Consider the following 17,318-nt stretch of genomic DNA (forward strand, 5'->3'; position numbering starts at 1 on the left):
TCCGACATAAAAGCTTTGAGTTCTCAAATTTAAATTCTCCAACAAATTTGTCCAATATGAATAAGGAATACATTACATATTTATAAATGTATTTTAAAAAAATTCAGCAATTAACCAGGTCCCTTTTCAGCCCAATTTAAGGTTCCTTCACATGCAATATCCAACCATTTCTACAAGCAGGGCTGTAATACAGTAATCTAGCGACCCCTTGTGGACGGTTATCATTAAAACCTTTCACGCACTGAACAAAATTACTCCGGTATCAAGGAAGTAGGTTATTTAACACAGAAAATAAATGATTTACAACAATTAAATAATGCTTTTTTTATTGAATGATAAACAATACAGTCTCAGGACTTAAATCTGGGCATTAATTTGAGGCAAACGCATTAGTTTGGTACGGTATTGTAAACACAGATAAATTGTGGTAATGAGTTTTGTTAATTAGTTAATACTGCAATCATGTCTCCTTGAATGAGAATGGGTACAACTGCTATGTGAACTGGTCTTGCAAAAGTATTATGTATAGTATAAATTATCAATGTTTTTCATTAGTCCATTTTACATGATAAATGATAAGACATTTTTAATACATTTAAAAATAATGGAAAAAACCCACTAAATTAGAGATGACTGCAATGTATGCATAAGTGCACTTTGTAAAAAGTTACTTGGTCAGTAAGGTTTTTCAGTTATAAAAAATAAAAAAGGGTTTAAAACTCATGAACTACGGAGAAGAAACATCTGTCATTACTTTGGTGGAAATGCACCAAAATTAACACATTTACAAGATGTAGAACATCATACAAAAATGTATAAAATCACTTCAAAGCAGAGGGCCAAATGACACTGGAATGTTACAGTATAGATTGCAATGGTGAGACACGATTCTTCAGATGAAGCCAGGCTAAACTTTACCCCATGTAAAGTCAAGTGGCCTACAGGTTTAGTGTGGTCAGAGACTAACCCCACAGAGGCAGCATACATACTTCCCTAGTGACTTTATCTACAGTAACGGTGTATTAACAGCACAGTAGAACTAACAAAACTTCAAGGGCACTACTGGGGTGTAGCAGGCCTGTTTTTCTTGACCTGCCAGTCCTTCTCTCTCAGACTCAGTTCTGCCTCTGTGAATGCTGCAGGTCCCCAGTTTGTGATTTTCTGAGGGTGCTTAGGACCTTAAAAAAACATACAAGATTAATAAGATATGAAAATTAATTAATTCAGCAGACACTAATCTAAATTTAATCACAGATTGGATTAATATGAGCGTAAACGGTCAACTGCATTTTTATGGCACTAGATGATCAGTAAATAATAATAATAATAAACCGGTAATATGTTTAAAAAAACATTTTATTTATTATTATTAAAACAGACAATAATTACATCGCTAATGATAGCAAATTTATTGTTGTAATTAGTAATAATAATAATAGAAATTTTATAAATAAAAAATTGATGGTCCATCGCATGTATATTACATAATTGGTGTGAAGGGGTTAATATAAATGCATTGTTACATTTTATTATCTTTTGTTGTCAAAAATGTGTGCAGTCTCGATGTGAATAAGGCTTAACTTAAAAATGATAGTCGTATGTGAAAAGATCAAGTGCTGGTAAATAAAAGTTAAATAAAAGTGCTTAAATAAAAAAAATAGGTCACCTGGCTGAATGAGCCGTATGAGTCCCTCATGGTGGGTCACCTTGTCTTTCCAGCTCTTTGTATTATTAGCAGCATCTGCTAGTTTCTTCATCACCTCCTGCTCAGACAAAAACATACAAACCCACCATGAGAAGTAGCATTATAAAAGAGTGGTTACATTGGACCAATTCAGCCACTAGATGGCAATCTACACATGAACATTTTTGAGCGCAAGAACGATCACAACTCGAGGATAATTAGCCTGCAGCTTTATTATTCTAGTGTCTTACCTCATATTGCTCCAGAGCCCCCTGTCTGTCCGCCTCGAGCTGCTGCAGCTGCTGCATGGCAGACTCCAAAGCGCTTTCCTTTGCCAGCCGTTCTCGTTCCAGCTCCTGCTTCTCTGCTTGTGTCTGAGAAATGGTCTGCTGTTGATACAGGTGTATCTGCTCCAGCTCTGCACGCTTGGACACCTCCTCCTCCAACAGACTGCAGCAGACAGAGATGCACATGCTCACATTTAAAAAAACATTTCATTTTCAAATGCTGTTATACTATATTTACAAGCTTTTTAGAGACAACCAGTAGAGAGGCAAACCGAAAAGTGGCGGGAGGAAGTGGTAAATCCTTGTCGCAAGCTCTTGCGTTACTGCTGTGCCACAAAAAAAGTAGGCTATACATTATAAACAATTTGTCATAGTGTGTTAATGAAATAACACTGCCAGCACCAGTATAAGAGTGTATTTGAGCAGTGTTGGGAGTAACGCATTACCAGTTAACTAATCAGAATACTTTTTCAAGTAAACAGTAAGTAACGCATACACATTCCTTTTAAATTTACAAATAATCTGAGTTACTTTTTCAAAAAAGTCATTTAAGTTACTGTGTCTTCCCATTTATTGACTGACACCTCTCCTGTCCCCATGTTAAGAGAAATCGGGAGTAAGTGCAGAGGCGCTGTTACTTTAGTTTTAGAATAAATGTGAGCATGCATTTACTCGTCTGACTTGCACAAAAACAGATTCAGTATTCCTTAAAATTAATAAAAATAGTGAATTGCAAACTCACTATAATTAATACCTACAACAGTTAAAAGCTTCCACATTTAATTTCCTAATGTATTGGAGAGAAAAAAGTAGTAGCATATTGATCTGCCAGTTGTGTCTTTCATGTGGAGAACTCCTCGTGTTTGCTTTACAATGCATTTAACATTTTGGCCAAATGGCTCTTTGGAAAAGTCCACATTGAGGTTGCAGATGAATATGACACAGATAACGTTAAATAACAACCCTGCAAACTAAGTACTGACATACGGTTACAAATGTAAAGTAAATTAAATTTAAGATACATTTTTACTGTAACTCGTGTGACCTAAAATAGACTGTATAAAGCAATGTACACATTACATTTTAAACAGAATGGCCTTTGCGAGCCAAAGTACAAGATGTGGGACCATATAAATGAGGGGAATTCACACACGGGTAATAGTGCAGATTGTGTCAGTTTGTGTGTGTTTGGGTAAAGTGATGAGCTTGCGATGGGTCAGCACAAACACAGGAAGAGAGATGGCTTTCGTGGGGTGAGACAGGGAACAGGAACTGCAGTCTTGAACAGACATCATGTGTTTGTGACGCTATACTCCAACTTCCCACCTTACAAGGAAATGGACGGCCCTTTGTAGGTTGCCCCATTCACGGTGCCACATGACCTTCATGCCTTAACTGTGTGTCTGTGGTATAGTAATATGTTCCTTTGGAACTGCTGGACAGATCAAACTACAGCTTATTCTCACATAAACTACAGCGAGGAACTAAACAAATAGGCTTGGAAGAGACAGACTCTCTTTACTACAGTAACTAAAGTAAAAATGCTTTGTTAATGTCACCCACTGTAAATGACGTGTCGCCAAAATAACACAATTATTATGTGATCTTTACCATTTACATACGTTTTGCTGTGGTGTTTTAAAAAATGACCCGAAAACAAAGGATCCTGTTCATATGTGAAAATCTTAGTCTCCTACAAAATATTTTGAATAGGCTAATTAATTTTGTTATTTTGTATGTATTTATTCAACCATATTGCTGAAATAGGGCACCAACATGGTCATAAACGGCCCTGACTATACACATATTTACCTGGCCTGTAGTTTTCTGACAGTTTCCTCATCCTGTCTGGCCTGTCTTTCGTCCTCTAGTGCTTCTTCTAAGCGGTGGTACATGCTCTCCAGCTCGCGTACACGCTGCAGATACTGCTCTAACTCACTGGACTTTTGAGCCACCTGTTCCTCCATTTGATGGCGCACCTAAAACACACAAAATAATTGTAAAAATCCCTTATTCTGCAGAACACATAAGAAGATATTTCAAATAATGTTTTAATTATCAAGACAACACCGGACCCCATTGACTTTCATTGGACAAAATTTGTTCCACTTCCACAGAAGAAAGTAAAGTCATTCAGGTTTGGAACCACATGATGATGACAAACATGAACTCTCCCTTTAAAAAAGGCCATAAAATCTAAACTATCAGTGCAGAGAGAATTAGACTGATTTTTTTACTTTATTTTTATGTGTGACTGTGTGAAAATTTTGTGCTTCCACATTTCCAGTTATAATAGTAGAAAGCAGAACATATGCTGCAGAGTACTTCCTGTAATGATCAAATAAGGACCCGTGGAGCTGAAGTAATCAATGACTGCTATTGGTCAGATTAACATCTCTAGGTGCATGACATCAAAACCATAGAAGAGTGAGTGCTGTGTCAATAGAAAGCTAGCCAAACAGTCACCAATCAGGTATACAGAGAAAACAAGTACCATTTTTTCTTTCTCCATTTCCACCCGGTAGAGATCCTGCAGCTCGTCCTGGGTCTGCTGACGTCTGCGTTCCTCTTCTGTTGCATTGGCTGCGGCCTCCTCCAGTTTCTGTGCAACACAAAGACTTAATTTGTAGAGAAAGCAGATACACACATACACGTGTTGAACTGGATTTTAAGAGTTGGCTATTAAAAGGAGGAAACAAGCAACTTCTCTTCTTTAGATCATAATACCACTACCCAGAATGCAAGTGGTCAGAGATGGGCAGTACCATCTGGATTAGGGCCAGTGAAAGTGTATCATATGGAAACTTTAGCATAGCAGGATCTTTCAGCAAACCAAACTCAAATAAAACACAGAACCACTAAAACTGACACATCCACACAGCACAATGTTGTAAAAGCCAGAATATATATTTTAATTTCTAGTTAAATATAAACAGCAACAATATCCTCCATTTACAGAGTCTCACCCCTCAATCACTATATGGTTGTGGTCAGATTGCAGGTCAGTGTGAGATCCCAGGTGGCCGTGCTGAGTGACAGGGCAGATATTGTTCCAGTAACTCCTCAGGGTTTGGAACGGCCCTCTCTAGCTCTCTCCCCAGGCCCCTATTGTCCTGCCATGTATTAGAGGACAGGGGGAGAGGCACTGACACATCAATGCTGGACTGTTCTCCATTCAGACAACGGTTCAGACACAACTGGACCAGACAATGAGAACTTGTCATCACCGTAAATTAAAGGATTGTTCCCAGTTAACACTGTATTTACTGTGCCACTGGTTTTCTATCAGAGAATATTGTGTTGCGTGTAATATACTGTGATCAGCTGTTAGTATTTTCTTCTGCTGAACACAAAAGAAAGTAATTTGAAGAATGGACCCAATTGACGTCCATAGTATTTTTTTTTTCCAAACTATGAAAGTCAACGGGGTCTATCAACTGTTAGGTAACACATATTCTTCAAAATATCTTCTTTTGTGTTCAGCAGAAGAAGAAGAAAATCATACCGGTTTGGAACAGCTTGAGGGTGAGTAAATTTCATCTTAATTATTGATTTATATTTGTATGCCAAAAGATTAATTTAGTATTGCTTAAAGTCTATAAACGCAGACAAACGAAAGACAAATTCCTTTACTGCACATTACTCAACATTTAAATGCTCACCATTCAAATCTCAGTCTTGGTTGATTAGTCGATGTGCTAAATCCGTTCATGGTCATGCTTATCTTAAAGATTTAAATCCACTTGCTGGTGACAAAACTCATTGGGGATAAGTCTGGCTAAACCCTGATTTAACAATATTAAATCACTCAACCAGAAAAGATAATTAGGATAACGAGAAATGAGACGAAAGAAGGTTAGAGGGGTTAAATGAGAAAACACTATTTCTCCAAACTCCCAACCCCCAACTCTCACACATGCATACTAAACTCACTTCTTTGCTCAATCCACATCTCTCTATAGGGTGTGAAACCACACACTCGAGCTAATCTTATTTCGGCTTTCAGTACAGGCTGTTTAGGATGAAACGACTTCTGCTGAAAGTTTCTGTAGAGGGCCTGAATAAGGAAGGTGGTACTTGAAATCAAAGAAAAGGGTTTCAGTGACATCAAAATTCATGAATAGCAGAGAGAGAGAGAGAGAGAGATTACAAAGAACCACCGTGGGTTCCTGGGGAAACATTGTTTCATGAATGGTCAGTTTGGCAACAGACAAAGTTCCTGTTTCACTCATCAAACTGCAGTGCAGTATATTTGTAGTTTTGTTCACAATGCCTAGAACACTTTATCTGTTCATTTTAAATGCAAAATGTTTTTGTCAAATTTTCCAGACATGGTGAAATTTCGCAAGGATTGTTTTTTTTCATCACGAAGAAACAAAATCTAACATAAATTATAAATATAAATCTAAATTAAATGTAGAAGGAACAAAACATGCAATTTCCAGACAAAAAATGTCTGAGTGAGACATTTGTTTGAGTTGCTAGAAACTACAGCAGCTGTTGAAGAACATTACAGACCTTCCTCATGGCCTCCAGCTCTCTCTGTTTGTTCTCATTGGCCGTCTGCAGCTCGGTCATCCTCAGCTCCAGTTCTTCCTGCTCAGCCTGTTGTTTCTGTCGTAACTCTCGCCGTTTCTCCCGTGCCTCGTGGTGTGGAGCCGGGCGTCCGACCTTCAGGAGTGTGATACAAGTCTGAATAGCTGAGTGGGCATAAATGACAGAAATTATTCAATATTTCAATATTAACAAGATAAATCTCACAAAAATGTAATATACTAACCTGACAATGGTGAATAACAAAAAAGGATGACACAATATACACAGTATGCACTCCAGTACACTTTTCTCAGATCTACTCATTCTTTATTAGAGTATTTACCACATTTTAGAATAATAGTAAAGTATTCAAAACTACAATATCACTACACTACCGCAAGGATTCATAAAATTGCTCAAAAGTAAAAAAAATTTTAAAAAAAAATAAAAGTACTGTTACAAAAGATTTCGGTTTCAAATAAATGCTGTTCTTTTAAACTTTATATTCAAAGAATCCCGAAAACGTATCACGTTTTCATAAAACTATTTAGCAGCACAACTGTTTTCAACATTGATAATGATAACAAAGTTTTTTTTGAGGACCAAATCAGCCTGTTATATTTCATGCTAACACAACTATAATTATATTGAAGTATGTTGCATTAATTGTGTTATAAAATCCATTTATAAAATTATCAAATACATTCCATCATGTACAGTTAAAGAGTAAGAAAAGCTGCGTTAAAGCTTCAGCTGTGAGGTCTCTGAATAACGCAGATATGCGTCTGTACAGCTGGCCCGTGAGAGGTTTGTAATCTGGGTCTGTATAAAAGGGGTTTATTTTGAGAACTGGTGAGAATGGCATACTTGCCATTGCTCGAGAAACAGACAATAGTGCGTCTGCAAACAGCGGCAAGTTTGACGAGAGTGACAAGAGGCTGTAAGAAAGGGAGTGCGGAAAGCCCTTATATGGAGATGGTTTGGTCGTGTTTTATGTAAATGACTAACCTCAGGCACATTGTTGCTCATTTAGAATACTCCAAATTCAATAACATCCGAACGATGTTAAGAACAGATTCATGTGTGTATGAACGTGTAGTGAATGAGACCCAATGTGACCAAACTTTTGATTGGATATTTCACCTCACCTTGAATCCACTCTTGTTTTTTCTTCTTATCGGAGGCGCTGATTTCAAAGCTTTTTTCAGAGCACTTAACGTAGAAAAGGCACTTTTTGCCCTCCTTATCGGGTAAGGACTGCAGAGGAATGCATGAGGTCATCACAAGAAGAGGAAAAGGAAATGCGTCCATGAGAATGATGTCACCATAACAATTGCAGACAGATTTCACTTACAGTAAAAGCCAAGTTGAGATCATGTTTACTATAAATCACTGCAGAAAAACATTCTTGCCTCAACACAACAGCTTCCATCCAGTAGTATGTCTCCTTTCTTCTCTGTAAGATCTTCACTGGCATAGTATGAAATGACACTGGGCTTCAACAGGAACCACCGCTCGGTCCAGTTCTTCCTTTTGTGGCCCTTTTTCATCATGTAACCCTGTAAGAGGTCAAAAGAACAGGTCACATTGAAGTTCAGTTGACAGTTCCCTGCTGGTGGAGCCGACAACTGGAAACAACAGTGAGTCCTGCTCCTCAAATGATCTATGAGTCACTCTGTATCACTGCTACAAGTGCTAGATGGACCAAAAAGTCTGGATACCCATGCTGACTCACATGTTTTCTAAGGCGTCTTTAACACTGAATGCACATTTCAAGCCATGTAAGTATTGCGTCCTGTTTAAGAATCAGTTTCCTATGACTTAGTTAATCTGTATCTTTTCCTGACTGTGCCTGCACAGCTGGCCTTGGCACCAATCTCTCTCTCATTCACAGTCAAAGCAGAAAACAACACTGATGCAAGTGTGCTTTGTTCACACTGGCCTCAGATCTACAAACCATACAGACATCAAAACACAGGCAACTGATATAATGGCTGATAGCCAGACGTCGGTATACTAAAGGCCATTATTAACACTTATATTGCATTCTACACTCTGTTAAGACATTAACATTCCAGGTATGACTTATCTTAGCCATGAAGAAATTAAATTGTAACAGGCTTGGCAACAGCCGCCAAAAGTGAAACACTGATTGAAACAAACCGGATTTTCCATGTTCATTCAAAATGACTTCATACATTACATAAGCTTAAATAATTGATATACACTATCATTCAAAATTATGCATTGAATTGATCAAAAGTGACAGTAAAGACACAAGATTAAAAAAACTAACAAATAGAAATAACAATCCTTGAAAAATATATCATGGTTTCCACAAAAATATTAAGCAGCGCAACTGGTTTCAACAATAATAACAATTAGAAATGTTTATTGAACACCATATCAGCATATTAGTATGATTTCTGAAGGATCGTGTGACACTGAAGACTATGTAATGGCTGCTGCAATTTCAGCTTTGCCCATCACAGCAAAAATGTACCTTTTAAAATAGAAATTAGTTTTAAATTGTAATATAATTGCGCAATTTTACTGTTTTTAATGTGTACATCAAACAGATCCTTCAAAGAGTATGAGCACAACTGTCTATAATATAATAATAAAATTATTTTGGGTCCAAAATTAAGACCTGCAAAATGCCAAATAAGACGCAAAATTGACTGGTAAATTTAGGAAAGATTGCATTATATATCAAATTATAATATAGAATATATGATCGAATGATGACATGATGCAAAACATTGCAAAAAAAAAAAAATTTGTGACATTTTTTTCTCCATAACTGGAGAATATAATAGTATGGAGAGAAAAAAAATGGAGAAAAGCATTTGTGACGGGTGCCAGTTCCCTGAAAGATGAACCCTGGCTCATCTCATATGCTGCGGGTGACGCTACATTTTTGTCAAAAATACGAAAGGAAAAATCAAGAAAATTATGGCAAAAAGTAAATTTTGGACCCTGTATGTGTATACTGTATACAGTTTATATTATACTGGAGCCATACTCCTTACCTGTTTGAGCATATCCAGAATAAGTTCCTGGAACACTTCATTAATGCCCATGGAGAGGGTCTGGCGGTCCATGCCCTTACTGAAGTGACCCTTACCCACCAACTCGATCATCTCCCACACGATCAGACACGGGTGCTTGCTGCTCAGCTGGAGCTTGTACTCTTCAAATCTTTCTTCGATCCAGCTGCCACCCATGGTATCCGTTAACTTACGAAGGAAGTACTCTATCTGAGAACAAACAAATAATTAGATAAATACTTTTTTAATACTTCAATGAAACATGTAGAAACGGAAAGGTATTTTCGTGTGCCTAAAACAAATGCACGTTTTTTAGTAAAATGATAGTTTTTCGTGTGCAACATAGATATTCTGCTGTATTATGGATTTGAGTTTGAGTTTTCTTTGGCACATTCAGTAATTGTATTTATATGACTAAGAAAAGTTGAATGATACTGATATAGTTCCCTCTCTATTCAAATATCACAGTGACATAAAATAACAGCAAACTGACAACTTCCTTCTTACCGACTGATCACAATCATAACCAGAATGGGAGAACTTAACAGAAGTTTATAGAACAGAAGTACAAGATAATAAATTGTATACTGTTTTTGTTTTTTTACATTCAATTATCATAGGTGATTAAAAATACACTATTAATCATGAAATGAGGTTGGAATTGAGGCTGTTCTCTTTTCAAGGTTTCCAAAAACATACGGGAATATTGGGGAATTTTGATTTGAATGCCTGGAAAATTCAGGAAAATTAAAAGAAATATTTGAATTTTAAAATTGTTGAATACAAAATGTTGTTAGGCTCTAAAATGTTTCGTCAGAACGCAAAAGCTCTTTGTGTGAAATTCAATTATTCTTTATAAAAATCTTTCTCCAGTGATCACAAACAACTCAAAAAGTCAAAAATAATTAGTCAAAAGGTGTGGAAACCCTGTTTTTAGACAATTGTATGTGCATTTTCAGTATGCAGATCTCTGCATCTACATTTACTAAATATTTAGTAGCACCTTTTTCATATTGCATGTAAGTCTGCGTCATTTTGCAAATGATTCAACCAAGCTGTCTGGTTCTTTCTTGTGACATTTTGTTTTAAGAATTTAGTTCTCATTCTCACCTCCTCAGCGACCATGACCAACGGATATTTTTCCTCAGACAGGAAGTTGAAAATGCACCAGATCTTAAATGCATCATCATCTGAGATAAGAAGGTGGTTTCTGTTTAGGTTTTTTCTGGCACACAGTGTCCAACACATCCTGTTAAAATCCATTCGGTCAAAGTTGTCCTGGACCTGGAGGGGGGAAAAAAGTCCTCATGAGACCTTATGGAACTGAAAATGCAAAAAAAAATAATGGGCAGAATAAAGTGTTAGATAGGTTCAACTCTAAGCAGATTTGATGTACAGATCAGAATGAACAAAATGTCCTGAATCTGGTTTACAAGTGCACAGAAGGCCTGAAACCTATTCAAAGCACACACAACACTGCAAATAAGACATGTTTTCCCCTCAGTACTTAACTAGAGTTCCCATGGATACTTTTGGAGGATTCTGGGCACAGTTTGCAACCAGTGCCCATCTGAATAGTGCATCTGAAACATTCTGTTGCGAAAACTGCAAAACATTTTAGCAAAGCAAGCTTTGGGGCCGTTAACACGACACCGTTTTCAACTAAAAACTAAAAACCATGCGTTTCGGCCATTCATTTACATGACGACAGCATTTTGGGGGCCTGAAAACAAACTTTGTGTTACAAAGTGCAAGTGTTTAAAAATAATGCTGTTTTAGAGTGGTGCAGGTATGATGTCAGAACCCTTCATTCTAATTCGCCGCTGGTTCCTTCATATCTAAATAAAGACAAATGCTCTCAATAACAAATGAGGAACAGTTCATGTGTTTATGACCTCAATGCTAGATTATTGTAATGCTCTACTGGGGGTGTTAAACACCCTGCACGCTTAAAAAAATAAATAAATGTCCAGTTGCTCCAAAACGCAGAAGCTAGATATCTTACTAGAACCAGGAAGTATGACCACACTAGCCAAGTTGTGTCAACACGACATTGGTTCCCCATAACACATCTCATACATTTTAAAATCTTGCTTACTTACAAAGAACTAAATGGTTTAGCTCAGTACTTGAGCAAGCTCTTAACGCATTGTAGTCCTGAATCTCAAAATTCTGGTAAGTTGATAATACCAAGAATATCAAAATCAACTGCAGGCTGTAGATCCTTTTTTCTATTTAGCACCCAAACTCTGGAATAGTCTTCCTAGCCTTGTTCAGGAAGCAGACACACTCTGTCAGTGTAAATCTAAACTAAAAACACATCTCTTTACCATGGCATACACATAACACATGATACATTTTATTACTCAAATCAGTTAAATTAAATTAAATTATTGTTAGGCTGCATAAATTAGGTCAACCGTAATAGGGAACACTTCCTATAACACCCAATGTACAACAAGAATAACATCTACGCTAATATTAGTCTGTATGTCTCATCCTTATCCCCAAGGTTACCGTAGTCGAAATCCAGATCAGAAGGTGGACCTGCACCAAGACACGCACCCCAGAATGTCAGCAGAGACCGGGTCTGCAGGAAAATCCCCTGTGAAGGCCTCGTCGAAATGACAGCCATCGGCACAGATGCTCAGCAGAGACCACAAGAACCAGACGGGTCCTCGCACAGACCCTATGACCAGCTTCGGCTCCATACTGGCCTGATGAATCCCATCATCAAGAAAAAGGAACTGGATGAATATTTAAATGCTACCGATCCCGATCTGAATTCTGACTTGTGATTAATCATAATCACACTGTGTTTGTTTGTTGGCCTGAGAAGAACTGTCATTTCGCTGTTGTATGAGAACTGATCTGAGCTGGAGAATGACAATTTTTTGCAGAACTGCTTTATAGATGAAATAAACTAATTTATTAATTGAATATTAAACCACTCTTTACTTTACAACGGAACTGAATCAACAATGAACTGACTTCAACTGATAATTTTCCTGTTATCATGGTTAAGTTGCTTTGAAACAATCCGTATTGTATAAAGTGCTATATAATTAAATGTGACTTGAAGTTTTGTTCTACAACGCACACACTCATACCCCAAGCTGTCAGTTACTTAAAAATGTATGTTTTAAAAAATTTACATAACTGCTTCAAAATGCATGTTTTCGCTGTGTGTGTGTGTGTGTGTGTGTGTGTGTGTGTGTGTGTGTGCAATTTATGCTGTAGAACACAATGTCAAAGTATGGTCAAGTTGTTTACAACACGGCTTTATTTTACACAAAAAAACCACCAAAAACTCCATTATAAAACCCCAGAGGAAAACCTCGAAGTAACCAGCGGCGAATTAGACGACCAGGTTCTGACGTACCTGCACCACTCGATTGTCCCCGTGACATGTAAACTACAAAAACCCGAATTTGTTTTGTTTGTTCCAAAGGACAAAAACTGACAAACCTAATTAAACAAAAGTAGTTATGCCTTTAAATGATAGGGCAAAATTCAAATTATAAAGTACTAAATATGTATTGAACACAAGTCTGACAAAAGCTAATCTACTCTGGAACATATTACAGTCATTATTCAATATAAACCTACAACATATTAATAAGAACTAGCCGCTATATACATTATTGACAAAGAATATATTTTGAAAAGAAATAACCAGGGGTGTGTTTCCCAAAAGCATCGTTAGCCAACTTTGGTTGCAGGTTCCATTGAACTCTTGGTAATTACGTAACTTAAGACCATAGTTGGCTTTGGGAAACCCCAGGTCAGCAGCACAATAACAGCTCAACAAATATCTAAAATTTTAACAGCTGTTGTTCGCAAATGTTGCATGTTTGTTTTTTAAATATTTTGAGTAAATTGATTATCTTTTTAGCTCCAAAAGAAGGAAAATAAATTTACCTTTAAAAAAAATAAACCCAGAAAATATGACGCAACTTGAGACTACAGTTGACAGAGGCATGCTGGACTTCCTATCATGTATCATGCTTGCATCATTCATACATTAAAACCAAACGACAAGAAGATGCTGAACTGATGACCTATTATAGCCCTACATTATTTAGACTCGAGTCTATGTGGAGTAATGTTTGCAACAAAAGAGACCAGACAACTAACACTGTAATCCACTGTAAACGCAAGCGCCGTCTTAGTTGCAGTGGTGTAAGTCTGTTTGTTTTGAAATGGCAGCTCCTCTTTACTAATATATGTGCCAGATTTTATCCCTCGCTTACACGCACACCTCCCATCGCGCCCCTGCTTTCTCCGGGAGCCTCACAATAGGGGCCTTGTGGAGACCTGAGAGGCCAGTGGAGCCTCTGTTCTTCTCCAGATGAAGCTGTTCATTTGTATTCAGTGGAGCTTGGCCTCCATCACATTCATAAATAGACTTTATCACGCCTGTGAATAACTGCTTTATGGTTTCTCTGACTGTATAAAGTGTTTGGGATGAGCAAGACAGCTCCAGCTGACAGCTAGCCAATGCAATCAGGTCTTTGAGTGAATATTTCTAACTATAGAAGATTTACGTGTATATTTGACCTGTAATAATGGCACAAACTGAATATTGTGAGCTAGAAGTTCACAAAACAGTGTCAACTCATAACTATGGTCAACAATTTTAATATAACAAAGAAGTAAGGAATAAAAACCAATTATCTCACTTTACAAAGCTACTGGAATGAACATCAAGTATTCATTTTATTCATATTTGATTATGTGAGGTGAAAGACAGAGTAATATAAAATACATTAAACTAGCACATGTAGAAAAGCAATTGCCTGGGACAATGGTCAATTATACACTTTAGTGGATCTCCAAGGCTGCATTTCATAATTACAATAATAATAATAATAAAACATTATAATGTCAAACATGATTAGGATTTAAAATGGCTGTGGTATTAACAGTTGTTCTGCTTAATATTTTTTGTGAATAAGAAAGCTCAAAAGCATTAATTGAAATAATTTTTTTGTAACAATCTTGACTCACTTTTTAAAATCAATTTAAATAATTTTTGCTGGAAAAGGTATTACTTTTTATCAACTAACACTACTAAATCACAAACTTTTGAAGGGTCGCATATTCCTATCATTTGGACAAGTTTTTGAGCATCATCTAACTATCATCTCAAGTAAAACATAGCTGAGAAACAAACACATTTTGAACTCTAAACATATTGTGGCCACAGCATGTTATACCGGAGCACAACCACACTACGTATTAGAAGAAGTGGGTCACACAGCACTAGCCCATTTTAATATAACTTCAATCTATTTTGGTCTTGTGTTGGTTTGCGCTCTTTTGTTCCTCATTTGACATCAGAGCATTTTACAGACAATGCATTTCTGGAATCAAAAGAACTGAAAGGTTATGAAAGATGTGGGGCATAATTTACCCCTCCAAAAAAAAAAAAAATCACACAATCATCCATAGTCTTGCAATGAGAATTAAGATGTGTGACTAAGCTGTTTGTGTACTGACAGAAGGCCATGACTGTGTGTGTATATGTGATTGTATGAGTGTAAAACTAAGTAAAGCACTGTAACTTGTTTTCTCCCACTGACCACAAGTTAAATTACTTGGCTGAGAATCAAAATGGAATGCAGGGAAAGGGGAAAGGCGGGTCTCTTTGCAGCAGGGTGGAGTGAGTGTTTGGTCAGTCATACAACTATACAATTAGAGGCAGAAGTGTGACCAGAGAAAGCTGACAATACGTGGCTAGAGATGTACATGCCCCAAAGTTAGTTAAACATGAGACCTCAGACAAACATAAAATAGGCAAAGGGTATAATTTGCCTTTCCACTGTTTTTTTTTACAGAATTACCTACTGAATTTTAGGCATTCAAATTCAATGTTGCTTATGATACCTTTTTCAACAACAGATCTTGCCTAAACACCAAAATTAAACTGCTTTGTAGTGCATTGAGAAATCTCTTCCCTCATTCGGTTTCCTTTTGCACAAGAAAATGAGAAATTACAAAGAAAGCAATTCTTCCATGTTACTTTCAACATCATTTCTCTTGCCAAATGAAACAAATTCTCATGCTTGGATAGCCTGGAAATCCAGACCTGAACTCGCTGAGCATATTCAAATTGTGCTCTCGCGAGAACTCTGGATTTCCAGAGTAATGCTTGGATGCCTTTCATTACTTTATCAAACATTTACTTTAAAGAGATCTAAATGCACAAGTTGTTTTAGTCAAATTTAGGTAAATGTTCCATGAAGATGACAAATTTTCACATAAGAAAATGAACATCCATACAAGAATTACAGCATTTATGATAAACTGCATGGCTCAGCATGAAAAACCGCATGCTGTCTGTAATACGAATGGCCCTCAAAAGCATTATTTGTCAGTACAGTCAGTCAACATATATTTGGAGAAAAACTAATTTCTAAAATGTCCACATGTGGGAAATCCAGACATTTTGTCGCAAGATCATTTTTCCACTCAGTGATGGCCCACAATCCTCAAAACTTTGGACAATGAAAGAAGTGCTCACCTTGTCCAGAATGAATCTGTTCAGGTAGGGCATGTATCCCTGATTGGAAACAGGACCTTCATCATCATCTCTAAAGTGTTCCTCTAGAGCCACAGGATCATGAGGGATCTTCATCACTGTGCAGAGGTTATGGGAAAGCACCTGCAAGGCACCACTGAGATTAGCACCAAAACATATCCAATAAGAATTCAATAATGGAAATTCATATTCAATAATAGTTATCTAAATCAGTGCTTAAACACTTATGAAGTATAGTCCTAGTGTTTTTTATTTTTTAGCCGAATTCATTGTAGCACTCATGTTGTGTATTTTTGGGAGAACCTTTTCATGTGTTGGACAAAACGTTGATATAATTACCTTAATTAATTTGCATAACTCTTCCATTTCATCTGAATGTTTTTAAATATTGGATACAGTTTTAGAGGTCTGTAACAAAGTCAACGTTTTGGGAGCGATTAGAGAATAACTAAAAGTGTTTAAATAGGCAGGCTGCATTTGTATATTATCTAATACCTCATCTGTAACACACAGCAATAAAGTCAGACCACAGAAACAAAACTCTCTGTCCAAGAGTAGGCTACTTCATAACGGTGTGAAGTTTTGAAACTAACTAGAGTTTTGAAATTCTAAAAAAAACGTCACACGAAACATTGTTACATTTACTGTCAGTGCGCCTATGATTCACGCGTCCTTAAACTCGAAGAATTTTCCGCACTGAGCCATTGAAACAACTGTTACACTCCAGTGCCCAAACTTAAAAGAACAAGACAGTTAATTTAAAGGCAAAAACAAACCTTTAACTGTGACTTAGACACTTTCCCACTTTTATCCACGTCCAGGGCAGTGAATGCATGCCATATTGCCTTGAGAAGTTCGTCCCTTAGTCCCATTTTCAGAGGTAGTGTTTCCCGACTACTGTCTGGCGTCGCTCTTGATGTGAACTGTTTTCTCATGAGGTTTTACAATAGAGCGGTCACATGACCTTAGAACTAGAACTACACAACTCGCAGTTTTAGAGCACCACTCAGCGATGAGTGCGTGCTGCTGAAAGACTTGCCAGGAATTTATGACAATAATCATTAGCCAGGGTGATGATTATGAACCTCTCACAATTTTATTTTTTTACACAATATGTTTCGACGACATTACCAAACATTTTAGTACCCGCAAGATACGCTAGACTCACGAAATGCGTTCGCCGGAGCGTAACCATAGAAACGGTGAGCTGCCTGTTC

The 17,318-nt window shown here is 37.0% G+C and overlaps 1 protein-coding gene across 1 annotated transcript; it reads right to left on the minus strand.

Annotated features, from left to right (window-relative positions):
- Positions 1–303: 303 nt before the first annotated feature.
- swap70b (switching B cell complex subunit SWAP70b) lies at positions 304–17,123 on the minus strand. Its single transcript, XM_079621870.1, has 12 exons — positions 16,878–17,123; positions 16,084–16,224; positions 10,668–10,841; positions 9,540–9,767; positions 7,920–8,066; positions 7,656–7,764; positions 6,490–6,671; positions 4,466–4,573; positions 3,784–3,950; positions 1,936–2,134; positions 1,667–1,763; positions 304–1,178 (listed from the first exon to the last, which is right to left on the minus strand). Exons 1-12 carry the CDS (start codon positions 17,034–17,036, stop codon positions 1,060–1,062), a joined length of 1,830 nt encoding a protein of 609 aa, XP_079477996.1. The 5' UTR covers positions 17,037–17,123; the 3' UTR covers positions 304–1,059.
- Positions 17,124–17,318: the final 195 nt, after the last annotated feature.

Source organism: Phoxinus phoxinus (genome assembly GCF_949152265.1).
Source record: "Phoxinus phoxinus genome assembly, chromosome: 8".
Lineage (NCBI taxonomy): Eukaryota > Metazoa > Chordata > Actinopteri > Cypriniformes > Leuciscidae > Phoxinus > Phoxinus phoxinus.